The 20,485-nt window shown below is 38.0% G+C and overlaps 1 protein-coding gene across 1 annotated transcript in view; it reads right to left on the minus strand.

Moving 5' to 3' along the window:
* Positions 1–572: 572 nt before the first annotated feature.
* Positions 573–20,485, minus strand: part of sad (Cytochrome P450 family protein sad) — a 44,025-nt gene continuing 24,112 nt past the window's right edge. Inside the window, exons 2-7 of the mRNA XM_083123437.1 lie at positions 12,193–12,365; positions 10,902–11,105; positions 9,726–9,862; positions 8,561–8,797; positions 5,187–5,408; positions 573–1,061 (exon numbers count right to left, since the gene is read on the minus strand). Of these exons, the coding sequence (XP_082979563.1) occupies positions 951–1,061; positions 5,187–5,408; positions 8,561–8,797; positions 9,726–9,862; positions 10,902–11,105; positions 12,193–12,365 (1,084 nt within the window). The 3' untranslated portion in view covers positions 573–950. The remainder of the gene's footprint in view (positions 1,062–5,186; positions 5,409–8,560; positions 8,798–9,725; positions 9,863–10,901; positions 11,106–12,192; positions 12,366–20,485) is intronic.

Here is a 20,485-nt window from a genome sequence, read left to right on the forward strand (position 1 = left end):
AAAAATAAATTTTCTCACCTGAAGACGAGGAAAGAAGCGCTCTCTCAAACTGTAGTGTAATAATAATGTAGGTAAAATCACCAGACAATGGATAATGTACACTTAACATTGCGTTCTAATACAGAACCATTGTCACTAACATTCAGAAACATACCAAATGATGCTTAAGAGAGCAGTATGCACGAGAGCCATGTTAGAGATACGCTACATGATAGATTGTTGCTTTATGCTGACTAAGGTGAAACGATAAGCTTTACCAGTCTAGTTCTAGATGCCTGTGATACAGTCATATCAACAAATCTGAATAAATGTTACTACAACAGCAAGTTCCAATTGACTTATTCTAAATGTATTTTCATAAAAACATCTAGGAATTAAATTAAAGATAATATACCTTCCATATACCTTAAATAACGTTGAACTAAAATACCATCACTACTGCCCTCTACTGGTCGGTTCTAAGATTTCATAGCAAACATGAGAGGAAAGTAGCATAGCAGTATAGCGCGTAAAAGCTACCACAGAAATATTAATTTGATACTCTTTATTTTTTAGAAGTACTAATTAAAACTTAAGTTCGTATGGTTAACAAAAATATTTTTCATGGTACTCTAACTATAAATTACTTCTGTATGCCACACATGGAATACCTTATTTTAAAATATTTGCTTCAATTTAATATTGAAGCTACGTCATAATATAAATGTAAGTAGACAAAATAACATTATAATAAAGTTTTACACAAAACATTACCGACAATCTAAAAAATAACATATTTTGAATTCTCAGTTGAAAAGATTTGGCACAATGATTATATGGTGTGTATATGTATAAAAGGAACTTTAAAACCTCAGGACTTTAGTAGAGGTCTTTGAATCTCCACGGTGTAGACATCTGGCGGAAAAGCTCCAAAAGCAGGTACTGTACTGAGCGCGGATCCATCCTTCTTCTCATCGTTCGATTAGCTGCAATCTGATTGGTTCAGCTGGAACACCAATCATACGTAGGACCATTTCTACATCACCTTCATTGAGCAGTTCCAACTTGTATCGTTGTATTATCTGAAATAATAAAGTTACATGATGATGATAATGATCTGAAGGAAATGTCTACGCTTTGAACGTGTTGCAGTAAACAATATCTTAAAAAAAATAAGGTTTAGCAATAATTTATACCATGTTTGTGTTCTTAATAGTTCAATGTCACATGAATCCTATAATACCCAGTATATTTTCTGCGTCCTGCTCTTGCCAACATGATAAACGTGATAATCGATTGAGATTGAAAAATAAGCTATTTAAATTCTGATAAATTTGAATCCTAGATCGATGCAAATCTTCCTTAGTACTCCAACGTATCTAGCCGTCATAAAAATGTCAGTTCAATATATAAATTTACAGAATTTGAAAAGTGATTCACTTACGACGTCACAACTATAGGTGTGTTTCACCTACGTCACAAACTGTTGCATTGTGGGATCGAGCAGCCATGATTGAGGCCAGTTCTTGTAAGCATACGGAATTTAAGCGGGCGGGCTGGAGATATGAACCTTCTTTACATTGCGCAGTATTCGGTTGTCTAACAGAAACTCGAGTTAATCCTCGAATTTTCCTCGTAAGAACAGACGGCACGGGACTAGTTGTTGATCAGAAAACGCTGCGCCGCGTCTGGTTGGCGAGAATAAATCGTGCCTACATTAATGAACAAAGCAAACATTTGCTCTCAGGTTAAGTTCATATATCAACTTTCTCTGTGACGTTTAGTATAAATGGATCTAACTGGTGTGTTTAATCACACTTGCAAGAAGTGTTTCCTTGTTCTTTGGTACAAAGGTGCTGATTCTTCCGGTAAGTTTGGCGACAAAAATGATAATATTCAAAGTTAAATTCATCTTGATAATCGTACGTTTGTAATGGATTATTCATATGTCGTTCGTTAACACAAACTGTTTTTAATTGTTATCCGATCCATGAGAAAAGGTGTCGATAGTAGGCTTTGGGTACTGTTCGAAAAAAGAAGCACTGCTATCAAAGTATCCCAAATTGATTGATTGATTTGGTTTATTTAACTTGGCTTTTATGCCAGTTTTGGCTAATCGTGAAGACGAGGCTGAGTGATATGATGAAATTGATTAAGGGACACTCGCAAAGAACAACCATGTCCAGGCCGGGATCGAACCCGGGACCCCTGGCATCGTAGCGCGATGTGCTAACCACTCCGCCACAGAGGCCGGCGTATCCCAAATTGTTAAAGCAATGAGTGAAATTACTGTTTTTGAGCAACAAGATATTAGATTACAGCGCTTGAACAAACGTTAAAAGGAAACTGACACGACAGTGGCAGAGCCTTGGAATTTACAGTTAATCTGTAATGGATGTAAATATTTCAAGCAGAATCCGAAGCACTAATAAATACAAAAACAAATTGATTCCAGGTAGTTAAGCCAAATGAATAAACACACATGAACTACAGTTGGCCAAAGGTTTAGGCCCCTTTTCATTTCATTATCGTTCGGTTCATATGGATCTACACCGCAAAACTTCTATTTCTCTCCATATCTTTGTCTATAGAGTGCTCAAAGAGTTTGAACATATGCAATTAATTTTATGCAACAAGCGTACGTATAATTGGCGCAGGTATAACGAACGCTACGTGGTGGGCAGACGACAAACAACTTGGCCGCGAAGATGACGCCGGTGCGAATCCTGACGTCACATGAAAGCCACGTATAGTTTCGGGTTCAAGTCTAGGTCTGAGCATGAATGTTCCTTTTTGAGTGTCCTCATTTTGTATCGATTCACTGTTCCATCATCTTCCTAGTGATTAGACTGAAGAGGCAGGAAAGCGAAATAAAAACAACAAACCACAGAATTGGAAAAATATGAAAATTAAAGTTTTCGATCATTTCAGAACGCGTTGCCCAATTTCAAGCAAATGTAACACCAGACCGGTGTTTCAAAAGAACATGGCTCTTTTCAGTTAAGTTCAGAAGCTCTTAATTCACGGCAGTTAGTGTGGTCACAAATTGTCGTGTTGCCACTGGTCCCCCTCATGGTTTCTCAAAAACCAGAAACTGTATTTTCAAGATTTCCTGTTGATTTTTTTCCCCAATCTCCCAAAATGCATTCCACCAGCCTTCGTGACGGAGTGGTCAGCATAACGTACTACGAAGCCAGGTTTGAACCTATCATGCATTTCAGCAATCCACAGTTCACTATCGTCGCGCTTAACCCGACAGGTAGAAAAGCAACGTAAAGTAATCGAAATATCCTCGGCGGACAAACATTGCACAGTGGTTTGGATCCCCATATTGGTCTGTGAGCATAACAGTGGACTACAAAACAAACTTTTCCCAAAACCACAATGACCCTGCTGTAATTCATTATCCTGTTTTCTCTGCACGATAACAATCCTGAAGAAACCTTGTTCCACCAATTAATTTATAGAATTTCCCACAGGAAATAAAGTGACAAGCAAAAGTATTTTAAAATATCTCATTGGACAACAAACAAACCTTTATTATGCTGAAAACCTGTTGCGAATCTCTCTCTCTCTCTCTCTCTGTTTCACATACATTTCATGTTATATACACTCACAGTTAGGGTTGTGCGACTTTTGAAACACACTGTACCTGTTCATTTCTTATCCTATCGACCCAGTCATTCTAATATGATCGTTACCTTCTAGCCTTCATTCTGCACATCACTTTTCCAAAATCGAAGTTAATCCTCCTCCTTTCACCAATCACTACTAATGTGCACGTGCATTTCTCCAATAAGATCTTCGCGAGTGGTCATCGACTCTCCTGTACCGTTAGATGTAACCGGGAGCTTTCTTTACGGGAATGACGCTACGAGTAGTTTATATTCCGCCCACTGACGGCGTGCCTTCTGCATAAAATATCAAGAATATAACAGGAACAACCTGCTTCGATATTCTATGCAGTTGCAACAATGTTGCCATGCGAAAAAAAGATCCCTCTGTACAGGAAAATCCTAATATAAGTTATGTTAAAAAGGGATATTTTATTTTAAAAAAAAACATAACAATTCGAGGATATCTGACTCCCACAAGAGATAAAAAAGTTTTGTAATGGAGAAGAACATTTTTATCTCCTTTCGTGGTAAAAATAGTTAATAATAAATGCATAAAACAAGCAATAACTACAAATTTCAATTTGACTAGAAACTATCACTGACTGTACTATACCGCGTTTGTTAGAACCTGTCCCGTTTCCCGCGTTAGCGATCGCTCGACAGTTTCGGTGCCAATGAGAAACTAGGAAAAAATCGTCTGCTGGGCAGCGAGGAGCGAATGGAAGCCAGAAGAGAGGCGCTTACGTAGACACTGTTGAGACGTTGCGTATTTTAATTGGCTGCCTGGCTTTGACTTTCCCCAGTACGGAGAAAAGCCAGCGACCAGCTAGCGCGGGAACCGGGACAGGTTGTAACAAACGCGGTATAGTAACTTCACCTTTCTAATTATCAATTTTTAAATAATCTTGTAGAAATCCAACTGGTAAAAAAAAACTATTGTTTCGTAGCGAAGATGTTTGCATTTCTTATATTTTCGCAAGGTTTGTAATAATAGTATTTTTTTTCTAATATTCCCTCTATATTATTATTCTTTAGATTTTCAACTGTGTTTTTGGCATTTTCCACACTCATGAACATAAGTGGACGGAAATGGAAAAATTGCATGTAGTAAAGGGATTTTTGCTTTCACGTTGTGACAACAGCAACACTGTGCTGAAATCGTGTATCTGAGGTGACCGGCCGGTAGAAAAGTTGAAAGTTATTTTAACTATTCCGGATGGGAGCAAAAAGTGGAAAATGTGTTGAGGAATACCAGCACGGCTCGATTACATAAACTGAGGGGAGGTCTGTGACTGCGTGATACAATTAAAGTTGTTTTAGCTATATTTACCAAGATAATGAGATTGTGCTACAACTTTCGTCTTTCTTATAATCATGTACAACCAGTCGAAATAGTTGCATATTTTTGTTCAACGAGTAACAATTTCTGTTTTATCTACGTACATATTTGTTTGTGTATCTTACCACCTGTATTTCCGGAGATATTAGCGTTGGAAAATATAACACTTTCATTCTAGTGCATCCTCGCAAATAACTGTTACTCACTTGACATAAAGTACAGTCGAAATAATTACTGAACGTAGATCTTACCTCAGACAAAGTAATACTTATTTGGGCCTCGGCAACTTTCCGCCCTATACAGGAACGCGATCCGAAGGCGAATGGCAAAGAAGCGAAGGGATTCCTCACTCCCTTGTAAGGGCTGTGGGCGTTGGGCTCCTCTCTCGTCCACCTCTCCGGCCAGAATTTGTCCGGCTCCGGAAACCACCTCTTGTCCCTTCCGCTTGAGTACACTGACAAGATTATGAGGGACTGAAACAAGAGAAGGTACATTAGTTTAGGAACGCTGAAAAGTATACAGTTTCCTTATAGGACAGTAAGAGATTATTTGAATCAGTTTAAAAGTAAGAAAATAATAGAAAATTGCCATTTGCTTGTTGAAGTTCATAAAACCAGCTCATTTTTACTGTGCTTGTCTGTCTCATATCTAGAAATATATTTCGGGACACTTTATTTTATTATTTTACAGTCTGGAAAAGGTTATTATCGAATAATTGTATTTTATATTTTGTTAGGACTTTACGATACCATGGATTTTCATAATACTTAAGACTTTTTTTGGGTGGGGGATCTGTGCCCTGTCCCGTCCGATAAATTCGCCAAAATATTTATGTCCTGTTTATGTACCCAATCAAGACGTAAGGTTAATGCGTGTTTTTTAAGCGTATAGCGTTAGGCATTTATTGTTATTTGCTTTCAATGCATTTCCACAACTAGGGTAATTAAAAATTGTGCGCGTTTACATCGAACAACTTGTTTCAAATGTATTATGTGGAAGAAACTAAGTTTCGTCGAGTAAATAATATAGAATACAATACCACAAATTTCGTTGACTTCTGGTACCCAATACAAGATTTTTATCGCAATGTATGATTTCAGCTAACAACTTTCCCATAGTTTATTGCACGAAATCACGCTCGTCGCCATATTTCAGGCAAACAGACCAGATCCTTAGTTGAAAACATGTCGGTTAAGCATTGTGCGAAGTGATTCAAAGTATGGTTATCATGATATGAGGGATTTGTGCGTAACGCCAATTTTCTCGCTGCAGGAAGGTTTCTCATACGCGAAACTGTTTGCCGGAAATCATGAGTATTGAACTGTTTCTTCCCAAAGCGCACTGCCTCATGACGTCTTGTTGAATATCATCCATTAAATTCTAACATTCAACACTGCCTCCAAAATCAGCCCTGGCCCAAAACCATGGTAACGGATGAAGTTTTTGCGTGCGATGACGTGTAACCGGCCAAGTGAATGCATCACTTCAATGTGAAGTCACGTGAAATGACAAAACGACAGTGTTGCAGTATGCAGATATTAGACACCAGAACAAGAACAATGTCTAGATGAGGATGTGTACTACAGGCTATGGAAAAGGAGATGCGATAACCACTAACGCCGTCAAACGGTTGGGCGGGAACTTTACGTCACATACCATGAAGAAGTAACAGGATCTGAGCTGATTATGTCCTTTGCGATTAGTCCACTCAGAATTAGTTCACTTCATCAAATGATATACTAAATCTCATCAATTTACATTGTCGAATTCATTATTTGAGTTTTTTTTGGTTTAGGTACATCTTCACCAAAGAGAAAATTATGCTCATTTCTTTGTTTTCCTTGACCCTCTACATCCAGTGTCAAGGAAGTCAGTAATAAGGTGTGTTATATAAAGTGTACGTACAACTATAGAGTGAATTGTATCTTCTCCAAATATGATGTATAAAGAAACAAACTGCCAGAGAACTAAGTGAGGTGAGTGTACAATTTTATATTACTATTATAGTGGAACCACAAGCAAAGAAACCTGCGCAGACTCGCGACTCCTGTGCACCGTACTCCAGTGTGGAGGGGAGGGGGAGAGTGGAGCATGCTCTCTTATAGTCCGAGTTCAACGGAAGAGGAGGAAAGTTCTTTTTCTTGTGGTCGCTCTTGTAAGTAAGGGGAACTGTGATTGGCCATTCATCTATTTTATCACTTCTTCATAATCTCAATTGCCTTAAATGGCCGGAAGAGCAAAGTAAATTTATGAAATATAAATACAAACACGTACCGTTTAATAAATAACCAAAATGGAATGAAAAGTTAGCAGTTTGTATTTTTATTGCTTTATGTGAATATGTAGGGAAAAAGCGAGAGAGAATTGTACACCAATGGCAAAGAAATGGTAGGCGAAGTATTTACCAGGATTATACTCCCTACATTCCTGCTCATAATAAGGAGTCGAAGTCATCTTGCTTAAGGATCTTTCTTCGATGTAAACCTAAAAGTTGACTTTTCAGATTACGTACATAATCTTCTGGGCAGAAATGCGCATTGCAGATTCTAGCATTAGCATGATTCACTTAGCGTTTCCACACGAATCCAAAGCTCGGTGACCGAAGAATCCTTTTGAAAAACGTATATATTATGTTCAACGTACTTGGAAGATGTATCTTGTGCTGAACTAAATTAAATAATATTAACAAGTGGTGTGCGGTATCTCGGAAAGTCGGGACCGGGATAGGAAAGAAAAATTCCGTCCCTATCACGACTTCAGCAAATGACTTCCCTAAATTTCTGGATCCCGAGCAGTCGGGAAACCGAATGGTCATTTTAAAACGGTATTAATTCTTGACGTTTTCTACATTGCAAGTGTCTGGAACTTATTGGAAATTGTTAGTTTTCATTCCAGAAATGCAAAGAAAATCACTTAAGTTGAAAATGAGAATTTGATATTTCCCTACTAGTCGAGAAATTGCGAATATTTCCCGTCCCGAATGTCGGGATTTAAAAAAAATTCCCGTTCCGATCAAAAATATTCTGTCCCGCATAACAATAAGTACCTATCTACAAGTATATTTATTTTCAATTTGTCTGAAGCCACAAAATGTAAATGGGTGGAAATGCTCATTTGTGTACTCGATTTCGTGTGTTCAGTTTCTGGCATGGTTTCCTATCTGCATAGTGCAACACTAGCGCATAGATTTGGAATTCATTTCATGGATAAATTCACCTCTTACCGTCGTTTCGTCATTACGAGTAAACAACGGATTGGCCCAACCTATACTTCTAATAACCTTGTCCAAAATGTATTTCAATGTAGGCCTAGGCCTATATGTATTAGTAACTTATGTTACTTATTTTATATAAATGCATTGTACAGCCAACGACAAAGATAAGAGGCCAATTACGTATCCTTTCAATTCTAAATCCTGTGCTGTTTTAAATAATGGAATTCTGGTGATGTGCAGCAGATGTTATCCTCTCCTTATTTACGTTTTCATTTCAGTTCCTAAACATATTATGGAAAATAGTCTGGACGAAAATGGTGATGGTATACTTTTTTTTCCTGTTGGAAAAGCTCCTTTTCAACTATCATTACTATGCTTACACATTAAATTTCGAAATAAAACAATACTCACTCCTGGTGGAACGTTATGTCCTGCTATCTGTATCTGTTCTGGTAGAAACCTTGCGATGAACGGTGCAACTGGATACATGCGTAGTGCTTCACGTGGTAAGGATCGAAGCAGAGGTAGTTGAGACAATTTCCCGCTAGAGCGCTCTTCGGTAGGCAACGAAATGATCTCATCGAGAAGCTTATCTTGATAGTTGTGTCTGGCAAGAAGGTACAGTATCCATTGCATAGAGCTACCTGTCTGCAATTGAATACGAGAGTTTTTGTGACATTATTATTTAATTACTAAAATATTTCTAGTTATCTTGTACAATCAATAGGACTTTATAAAATGAGCATATTTTTCAATGTTCATGCATAAGAGAAATAAATTGCACTAGATAAGAACAAATAAGCAGAAACTCACGAGTATTATCGTGTAAATAGTCTCTGTACAAATAAATTGTACAAAGAAAATTAATAACTTTTTCTGCAATAGAATTTACAAGAATTTGCAGAGGATGGACTTGAAATGTAGAGAAAATTAAATACTATATAGTTGAAACGCTCAATTCCGTACAATAAAACGATATTTTTGTCACATAAATTAAGAGTCTTTGCAAATAAAATCCTTAAGAAAATATTTGGACCTAAAAGGAATTAGGAGACAGGTGCGTGGGAACGTTGTAATTGAGAACTGTACAATTTGTATTCATATCCAGATATTATTAGAATAATTAAATCAAGGAGACTTAGGTGGACAGGCTATACGGCACGAATGGGAGAGGAAAAAGAGTACACAGGATTCTTGTTGGGAAACTTGGTGCTAAGAGACCTGTAGGAAGGCCAACACGAAGATGGAGGGATAACGTTGAGATGGACCTAAGGGAAATCGGTAGGGATGGAAAAGATTAAGCAGGATAGGGACATATGGAAGGCTTGTGTTGCTGCAGCCATAAACCTTCGGGGTTTAAGAAGGCTAGAGAGTTGGTTGTCAGTGAATCCGAAATACTTCATATTAGTGGCAGTAGCAACCAAGATTTGTAGAGTAAGGTGTATCAGCCAATCTGAGTTTATTTATTGGCCATCACAAAAACTTTAGTTACGTTTATTTGGTAGAAAAAAGACGGGATAACGGGGCACATGTACGAATTATAACAACAAATATGATGAATGGTATGTAACTTTACCGTGTCTCCAGCTGCAATAATGAGATCTACAACAATCCTTCTGATGAACTCAACATCCATCTTGGCATCCAGCATTTTCTTCAGTAGACCATCACTACCTCCCTCCATTTCGATTAATTCTGTGGTTAAGGAACTGGCTGCAAGAAAACGTATAAACTGTAGGATTGGACAATGTTTTGGCAGAGTGGGCACACAATATTGCCAGGTAAATTGTCCACCGTTATATCCATTGCATTTTACGCAGTGTGAGGTACAATAATGGAAACAAAACACGAACGAACTAGTTGACAACATTTGCCACCATTATCAGTAAGATTTCATTTCTTGAAAACAAGAATGCAAGAGAGGATGGATTTAAATAGCATTGGACAGTTTCCCTATTATATTTGTGGCTTCTATTGTATGTCACTTATTGAAAAAATCACTCGATGCATATTAAAGAAACTAAGTAACACAAAGATATGTAGCCGAAGGAAACTTTAATTATCTACAAGTTATTTTCCTGTAGTTTACGGTTATTACAAGCATAAGAAAACAGTTTTTTCTTTGTGACGTTTCAGGAGAACACACGCTCCTTTCATCAGACATTTATTTTCATTTTGACTCAAAATGAAAATAAATGTCTGATGAAAGGAGCGTGTGTTCTCCTGAAACGTCACAAAGAAAAAACTGTTTTCTTATGCTTGTAATAACCGTAAACTACAGGAAAATAATTCTATCATGCAAGCAATGGGTACATACAAGAAAAACTTTTATATCTACAAGTTGTTTATGGCCCTCACAAATTCTCAAGAATAATAATTCTTATTATACTACAGATATTAATGCTCTTCAGAACTATGAACCCTTCCACGTGACGTCATATCTCGTGATCGGTAACTAACTCCAACAGAACTGACTAAATTCTTACTGTTTATTAAAATCACAGACATCTAGTTCCAGACTGTTTATCTTCATATTTGTTGTACTGTTCAATTTGCAGTCACCATATTTGTTACACATATGCTGCTCAATTTGCGGTCACGAAATAATATGTGGAAAGGCATTCTTGAGGGAGAAAGCATACAACTAGCGCGGCTTCACTGAGAAGTTGTTTATTTTCCAGTCTGGTATTAGGTATCTATGAGATTCCCCGATGTTGGGTTTGTGGAGTAACACCTTGAAACAAAAACTTACACATAGAAAGTGCCTCGTCGACAACTTGAACGAAACGATTCCACGCTGGCCAACGCAATGCTGCCAGATATTTGACAGGGACGAGTTGGAGCTTTGAAGTTTCCTGGAATATTTGGTGGACGACTTCGGAGCATTTGGCCAGTTTGTCCTCAATCTGGCCACACTGCTTCCCATAACTGGATCCCAGAAGAACAGCAACGATACCTGATTAAGAATATATATATACATATATAGTGACAAAATGGCTACCTTAGCAATGTGATCAAAAATGTAACTTGCTGAGTACACGAGAATCATCTCTTAAATTTTACCAGAAAATATAGTTGCATCATTTGAACTGTGATGTTAAACTGATATAATTCTAAATCTGAAATGAAAGTTCCTGTCCGAAATTAGGATTGAAGTTAGGGTCGCATGAACCAAACTAAGTCATTAATTTTAGTGGTTGAATATTATAAGATTTATATTGCCATTTTTAAAAGAGATGGAAGTGGAAATATCCACCACAACACCCGTGGAAGAGAATAAATAGACGGACAAAGGAAATTTTGCTATCTGTATAACTTCACCTCCATCTGATTGGAAACATGCATCTCTAACGCCATGCTATTTGAGGGAAACCAAGCACCTGCTTATTTCTTCCCCCTTCCATATCATGCATCTGAAGTACAATATAGATAATACAATCCAGGTGCATTTAATATTAATGTTTTGAACTGCCACCATTTGGCTAAACGTAGTCTAATTGCAAAGAAGAGGATGCAGTTATTCAGAGGGTGAAACCCTTCTGCAAATAAAACCCTCGACACAGAAATACATTGAGATTTGCCAGAAAAGTTTGCAAGATAATCTCTAGGTTCATGTGGATGGCTTAGATTTGATGCGAAGCTATGTATTTTCTTCTTTCACTTTCTATATAATGCTAATTCTTTCTGAAAATGCTCCATATCACATAGCTAGAATGGTTTCTCACAGTTTGTTTCAAGCTCACTTTATGCTCAGAGAAGCCAATGCAGACTGGACTTAGAATTTAAAGTGGGATCCAAGCTACTGTCTAATGAACCTCCATCGGGTTTCTTACAGTAAACTTAGAGTAACCTTTGTGCACACACACACACATATTTCATTTAATGGTCGTTCAAGGCTTGCTTGTAATCAAAGGTTCGACTTCTGGTAAAGGTAGCCTACAGTTCACGGTAGTTCGGATCCCATGAAATATGGACACATTTACAGATACCAGACTGTATCTGGGGCTCATCTATGTGAATTAAACCTTGACACCACAACTTACACTCCAAGGACCACTGATACAGCAATTTTTCCAGATTTGTCGTTTCCTTCCGCCATCTTGTGATGAAATCTTCAGCGGCCTTCTTCAGGGAATCCATAGAAGAATCGAGGCTGTTGCTTTTCAACATGAGAGGGTTCATCAGTCTCCTGTAATGAAGCCATTCCTCGCCGTTCCTGTAAAAAAAATCCATAATGAAAGACGTCTCTCGGGTGAAGCAAACTTAAAAGCAAAATTCTTCGCCCCATCTTCGCTTACACAAATTATGATGGCTACCGCATTGAAGGTCCTTGGCCTTTTTGTTCATTCTTCATAGAGTTAAGAATTGAGTAAGGGGCTGACCTTAGTAGAAGGAAACCTCACTTCCACGTAGTAGACCTAGTTAACTGCAATGTTGCAGGCCAACGAGGCTATGGCGTCTGGACCTACGACCAGTATAATCCTTTGCAGGGCTGTGTTTTGTCCTTATTATGTGCTGAGCGCCCCTTTACAGCCTCAGCTTTTAACCCAGGTAAGGATATGTGATCAGCATCACACTCGGGTCGCCTTTACACCCCACGATTGCTTCCAGCGACCCACTGATTAGAAGCCTCAGTGCTGTTCCACGTAGGGGCATTTTGCCAGAAATTCCCACCTTAGAACCATCCCCCAGGGATCGAACCCGGGTGTCCCGAACGGCAGTCAGACACTACTGCCGACTGAATGCAAAAGGAAAGTGGTAAATTTCATCATTTGATATATCTTATCTGCACAATAACGTTGTCCATTTCCTTCTGCAGAATCTAGAAACACGAGATTTCAACTTTTGACGTACCACCCGGGTACGGAGGCAAGGTCAACTTTCCAAATTCTGATCACGTTAAGCTCATCGCAGAAAACGTATTCCTGTTCTCACTTGTATTCGTAAGAACTGAAAGTGGCGTCACTTCGTGAAGTATCTACTTCCCTCTCAGGAATACAGATGACGATCCACTCATTGCAAGTTTTCGGGAGAATCCTAGACCATCTTACAACATATTACAGGTTCTACTGTTAACTTTTTCCTGTCTTAGATCAAGGAAAACATATCTTATATCGTAAATCTCGATCAAATTGTATTTTCTATCCACGTCTAAAGTGGACATAGATCTAGCGGAGTTTGAGTTGCGTTTTTAAGTTCACTTTATGCACAGATAGGCTAACTGGGATTGTACTTACAGTTTAAAGTGAGATCCGATTCACTTTGTGCCTCCACTGGGTATCTAACTCGAGACCTCTTGATTACAAGGCGACAACTTTACCGCAGTGGTGCGAACAGGGGGTATTTTGGCGCAGGCAGCGCTATCGAGATATTTGGGGGGATATTTTCTCCTTCAAATAATATGAAATTCAACAATTATATATTTTTCCAAAATATATGTAAAAATTTTACACCTTAAATGCACCATATTCAATCCATTACATGAAGAAAATAAAGTGTTTAAGGGTATTATCGAAAGGGGGGAGAGAAATATCCAACTCTTACATATTAGGCCTTAATTGACACGTGGGTTCTTGGGGAGGGTGTCTGAATTAAACGTTGAGGTGGGGGGGGGGGGGCAGTATCCAACTCTAAGTCTTAGATTATGGCGGGTATTTTAGTTAGAGGGGGGATTGAGCATTAAATTGATAGGGTATCCAATTCTTGTGTATTACTATTGTCTTAGACTGTTGCGGAAATTCTGGTGATAAAAAGGTAAAAAAAGTAAAAAATTTATGGTGTGGAGACAGAATTAATGTTTGGAAGGAGGCAGTGTCCACTGTTCAATGTCAGCAGTAAGTATAAAATTTGCATGGAAATTTTGGTGGTAGGATTGAGTATTAAATTTAAAGGGGGAGATAGGAAGCTCTTCATAAAGTGTTAAATCTTAGATTGTCAAAGGATTTCTGTAGTAGAGAGAGTTCGAACATTACATTTTGGAGGCTGTATTTAGCGATATGGTATCCACACGTTTTCGACCCCGAACGTGCCAAAAGAGAAGCTGGAAAAGACCAAATATCTCGGGATCCTAACGAAGTATTGACACCCCATTAAATTAATATACTTTAAAGCCTGCAAAGAAATGGATGTTAAAATTTTCTTGCTCGCTTCGCTCGCGGTTTTGTGTTGCGAAAATGCGTGTTTGGCGTTTTACTAAGGTGAATATGAAGTTTTATACCGTACCTGCATTACAAGACATAAGCGATATTGTTCATATTCATTAATAACATCACTTCTTAAAATATAATGCTTAGTGTTGGTATACTGCTTAATTTAAAGCAGGTGCATCATTTGGAACAAAAAATATATTGAATTCGCATTTCTAACTCTTGTCACAGTGAACTTTACTTTAACAAGTTAAATTTGCACTGAAGATAAAATTTACGTAACTATTGTTATGGATTACTAAAATAATTATATTTACTCTAAGAAAACGGGGGAGGGTGAGTTCTTTGAACGAGGAACCGTATTATATTATTGTCCTGAGTTTAAGAATTTCTAGATAGGGTTCTGTAATGTTTCGTGAAACAATAATTGAATCGGTCAACTGTTCGAGCATGTTATTTTGTTTGCCAAAGTTGAATATTCTAAATTTATCTTAAGTTGTGTAACAATTTGTGTTAAATAATCAAATTGTGAGCTTTATGAACCTCACAAACACGAATTATATGCACATTTACATAATTTAATTTACTACATTTAACCAATTAATGTGCTAGCTTTAAGTTTTTTTTTCGAAAATCGAACAATTAAAAAATATGGATAGTTTAGCATGGTATTTCATTAAAGTATACATCAATTATTACGTATTCATCCAAACTATTTTGAGGAGATTATGATGAACGATTTTAGGGCCTGTTTTGAGTGATGGGCATCCCTGTTTATGGAGGAGGGGCAGATCAAATTTAAGGGTGTTCAGTAAAGCTAAGAAGAAGTTACTTTCGGTAGACACGCTGTCCTAATTAAATACTTTGTGTGGATTACGATATGGTTTGATGGCGCGAATGATATGATTTTGGGGGAGATGCACCATTGGCCTTGGGGAGATGGGTATCCCTACCACTACGCCGCCATCGGGTAGGTCCTGGAACGTTCGTGTGAAGTAGATTTGAGGGATGTAGGACAGTTTGCCACCGGACTTTTTGCCAGCAAATTCGAAAAAGCGGATATTTTGCCACCGCTTGTTTCATGATTGAGGACAGTTTGCCACCGGTCAATCACACCTAACCTAACCGAATTTTCCAATGGCCAGAGAGATATTGCACAGTATCTTAATAATGTTGGGCACTGTATACGCTTCTGAAGTTATTATAAGTTAACAGCAATGTACTGAAGACATAATTTTCATTGTAACGAAAACATGTTGTTCAATTTAATTGTGACAAGTAAACTGCATTATGCTTTCATTTTTTTTAGAAATATAAATGTAACAAAAAATTAAATTCAAATTTGGGTTGTGCTTCATGAATACATTGCACATTCATTGTGGGATAATATTGGTTAGTTAGAATTTTACTTCGACTTTGGTGGCAAAACGTCCGCTTTCTTGGTGTCAAATTGTCCACTTTTACGATTTTGGTGGCAAAACTATCCGGGCCCCAGATTTGAGACCCTTACAAATGTGTACAACTCTTTGGATTGTGTTTAACAGTTAACTCAGCGTAATTTAATTGTATGAAACTAAAAAAGTAAAAAAAAAACATTGCTATTATTCTTCAAAAAGTCAAGGGTCTCCTCCTCCACGTCAAATAGTCTATACCGAACGGTTCAACCTGTAGAAATCCGACTTTACTCCAAGTCTGGTAAAATGGAAGGTTTGAAACTTTCTGAGAATAGATAAGCAAAAGCACTACAACTTGTGTTTATATATCCTTAAACTTCATTGTAAACAAAGTAACTTAATAGTGAAGCACTAAAACGAATTAAGCGTATTTGTATATTGAGTTTTTTACAAACAGGTGAAGGCAAAAACTGAAATGAGCTAAATTCATTTCTGTGAAATACGTTTCATTTTGACTTACATGAAAATGCGAAGAACTGAAGGGGCTATAACAAACACTATCAAAGTTCTAGAAAAACTAGAGCACATGCGATATCCATATATCACCTGCTCATTTTAACTCAAGGTACCTTTATAAGGTATGCCATTCCCGAGGTTCCGAGATTTATTCCCATGATGCTGTGCGCGCTATGACGTCATTAAGCGGACAGAATGGAACTTACTTCGTTATCGTATACGGAAGCTTGACATAAATGGGTCGATTATTTACTTATACACACTTTTTCTTGAATGCCGGTAGAATGAGAACAAATCATCCTGTTTGTGCTCTTGCCACGTGCAATAATAATAGAAGAAAATCGCCTGGAATAAAGTCATCATCGCTTCCCAAAAAACAAGTTGCTGTAGCAGGATTGATTCAATTTGTTCCTCCAAATTTCGGACTTACTCAGTGGTGTAACCACAGGGGAGGGCAGGGGCATTGTCCCCCAACCTTCGACGGAAGTCAATTCTAGGGGGGGGGGACATTGATGGCCAAAGGCACCTGCAGGGGGCACAGAGGAGAAATTGCCCCCTTCTATTTCAAATTTTATACAAATAAAAATACATTTCGTAAAATTTTCTTGCTCGCTTCGCTTGCAGTGCCAGCTTTTCTCAGTTTCGTCAAGTTCAGAGACGTAGCTAGGGGGCGTCGGGAGTCGGCCATGGGCGCCAAATAATCTAATTTTAAAAAAAATGTGAAAGAGAGAATGCCTTAGCGCCATGTGATATTATTTGTCCCTTATTAAATCAATATTGTTTTAAATTGCAAAAATTGGATCAAAAAATTTTCTTTCTCGCTTCGCTCGTAATATAATTGTTTTTTGTAATGTGATGTATGTAAATAATATGTTTTGTATATAATATATGTAATGATAAAACTTTGAATACGTACATAATTTAGTGTTAGAATCTTGCATATGTATTTTCTTATTTTATGTCGCTCCATGTTGCATATGTGTAAAACATACATGTTATATGTACAAACAAACATCTTTGGCATGCATTTATCATTCATTTTCTGCCATTCAAAAATACAGTTTGTGTGCTTGTTTTCAATTATTAGCTAATGTAAAATTCCTGGTGTTGAAAAAATATTTCAAATCGTTTGTTCCAAATAAATGCTTTAGCACAGACATCAACTCAAACATACTGCAGAAACTATTTCCATGTAGATTTAATAGCCGGCATCCGTGGCAGAGTGGTTAGCACATCGCGCTACGACGCCAAGGATCCTAGGTTCGAATCCCGGCCTGGGTATGGATGTTTGTGAGTGTCCATTCATCAATTTCATCATCATGACTCATCCTCATCTTCGCAATTAGCCAAAACTGGCAGAAAAGTGAAGTAAAATAAACCAAATAAAAAAATAGATTTAATATTTCATATTTGTGTTGCTTGATTGAATTGGTGTTTTAAGTCCGCTTTTTGCACAGAAAGGCTAATTTGGACTGGGCCTACAGTCTAAAGTGGGATCCTAACCACTATGTGCCTACACCGGGTATCAAACCCGGGACCCCTTGACTACAAGGCGACGGCGCTACCACTAGACCATCGTGGAGGCCATATTTGTGTTGCTTGACAAGACTTATTTTCTAATTGCGCACTCTATTATTAGTAAAACACATTTTATGTGTGTGTTGGATATGGTATGAGATTTAATTAGGAAAAGCGATGGATAATGTAATATTTATACAAAGTAAATTAACGCATTATGTTCTTACAACAAATGTAACTATTACATAATAGGAAGCCAGTGACGAAATTAGCCGCAAGTTTTTTTTTTTAATTCCTCGCAGTAGTAAATATTGTTACAAATAAAATCGAGAAATTTAGATCCTCAACTTAGGTGGATAAGAGATCAAATTATAATTCTCAGCTTGCATTTACTTCCGATTATTAGAAGTATCATTCGACCGAAAAGCAATCTCTGACTGTTGGCTGATAAATGCGACGTGCCTAAAATACAGGAAAACGTAACAGCATAATCGTTCCATTATTTTTGTTTTGTATTTGTATTGCTTTTGTTTTATTTCAAGTATAATTTACCCCTTGGCTAATCGCAAAGATGAAAATGAATGGTGAGTAGATGAAATGGATGATCACAAATCCATGTGGATCACAAACAGTACAGAGTACTACACAGATTGTTGGCCCACATGCCAGAACCTAGTAAGCCCGCAAGATTGAAGTTCCTAGGATATATTACCTGGAAGAAATATTGCTATTTGAATGTTTCCCGAAAATACACCATTTATACAATAGCCATTATCTAATTCATTCGCCGGCTCGGTAGCCGAGGGCGTTAAGTGGTCGACTTTCGATTTCGCCTCCGAAGTTCCCGGTTCAAGTCCCAACATGGGCATAGGTGTTCTCTGCGAGTCAGGCACGTATCCAGGAATTCCTTTCGTGGTGGGCTAAACACCATATTTTTAAGGGGTATATATAGAACCTCACAATTGTATGTTTAAGGCCAATGGTGGCAATTGGGTTCAAAACGGGAGTGGGGGGGGGGTGCAAGAAAAGTTTACTTTCTCTTCCCTTGGTATGCAAGGGTTAGCATAAAGAGGTCATAGTGTGAAGGCAAAAAAATGGGGAGCAACTATCCCCAAAATCGTCGCCACTGTTCAAGGCTGCCAAATTATTCAGAACGTGAAATCGGAACATTTTTTACCACTCAACTCCTCTGTTTCCATGCATTAACATTGTGTGCCGGAACCATCTCAGTATGTGTGTTTGCCCATTTCTTATCATCAGACATCAAAACATCTATGGCGTCTTCGAGTGTTTTTTACGAAGCTGTTACACACGCACGGGATGGACAATCCACTCGACAACGCGAGACTCAAACTGTGGGCTGAGAACTGGACGCAGAAATTTCTCGAATATTTCTCTCTGATTCGAGCCTGAACACCACTACTGTGTCTTGTCCTCCCATGTTTACAGTTCTTATAAAAGCTGAAACCCACCAAATTATTCATATTGAGGCCTAAGCACTCGCAAGTGTTCACAATTGTCTGTCACAACTTCCGCAGTCTTGTCGTATATTGGCACAAAACAGAGTAAGTCTTCTCGAATACAGTTCGAAACAATTAATTCACAATGAAAACCCTTCCGATCCCAACACATCTAGTGTTTCTTCTCCCAATATGATTAAATGCTTACTCATTTATCTCCAGTGACGTGCCCAAGGGAAGGTTGGTGAGGTCATAACCAAATTTGACCAAGTATTCCTTAAAATAAAGAACTTCAAAGAGAGGAAAAGATGGCAAAATGAGGACTGACCACCAAAAATAGTATGCATAACCCTCCTCTTCTAAAATTCTGGGAAAATTTGGTCCGGGCACAACTAACTCATCACTCAAAACTTTGATTTTCAGTTGATCTGTGCAGCTTATTTCTTTTTTAATTAACCGCTCCAATACCCGTTACTGATTAAATATTCACTTTAGAGAGAGACCTTCGATCTCTTCAGCCCTCGACCCGAACTAGCACTACACTGAGGCTCCGGAAATTCCGCTGTCGTTAATGTCTTCTGGTTTGGACCCCAACTGGAACTAGTAGTAGACTTCGTTACTTTACGGTATTTAGTCCTTTTCATCTTCGAATCACTAGATCTTATAAAGCCACCAATGGACACTGACTGTACACTAATCGACAGTATGAACTGTCATACTTACCTTTGAATACTCATTAACCGATTCTGTTGTACAGATCAACTTGGAAATTGAAGCCGCGTATTTTAACCTCATTATATTCTAGAACGTTCCACAGATAAAACGATTCGTTAATGTTGCCAGTAGTTCGACTCCTTCTCTTATTCAAGAACGTTCCCTCTCGCGCTTTCCAGAGATTAAAAAATTATAATGAATCGTCCTACGTGTGGCGCTACGTTTACAGCTTCCAAATGCTGACAAGTCTTTGCATAGTGTTGCGACAACACCGAAAGCGCAAGAAAAGTTTTAATGCAATATTATCAACAACAGGGTTATAGAACATTCTCCGTGTTGCCTTGGTAAGTATATCTCTCCTTATATATTATCGGCACACTATTTTAGAAAACAAGAACCTAATTTTGCCGGACCCTGTGGCTGAGTGGTTAGCACATCGCGCTGCGACGCCAAGGGTCCCGGGTTCGAATCCCACTCGGCCATGGTTGTGTGTGAATGTCCATTGATCATTTTCATCATTTCATCACTCATTCCCATCTTCGTAAATTAGCTAAGAGGAACAAAACGCGAAGTAAAATAAAATAAATC

Source organism: Lepisma saccharinum, chromosome 6 (genome assembly GCF_977018435.1).
Source record: "Lepisma saccharinum chromosome 6, izLepSacc3.1, whole genome shotgun sequence".
Taxonomy (NCBI): Eukaryota; Metazoa; Arthropoda; class Insecta; order Zygentoma; family Lepismatidae; genus Lepisma; species Lepisma saccharinum.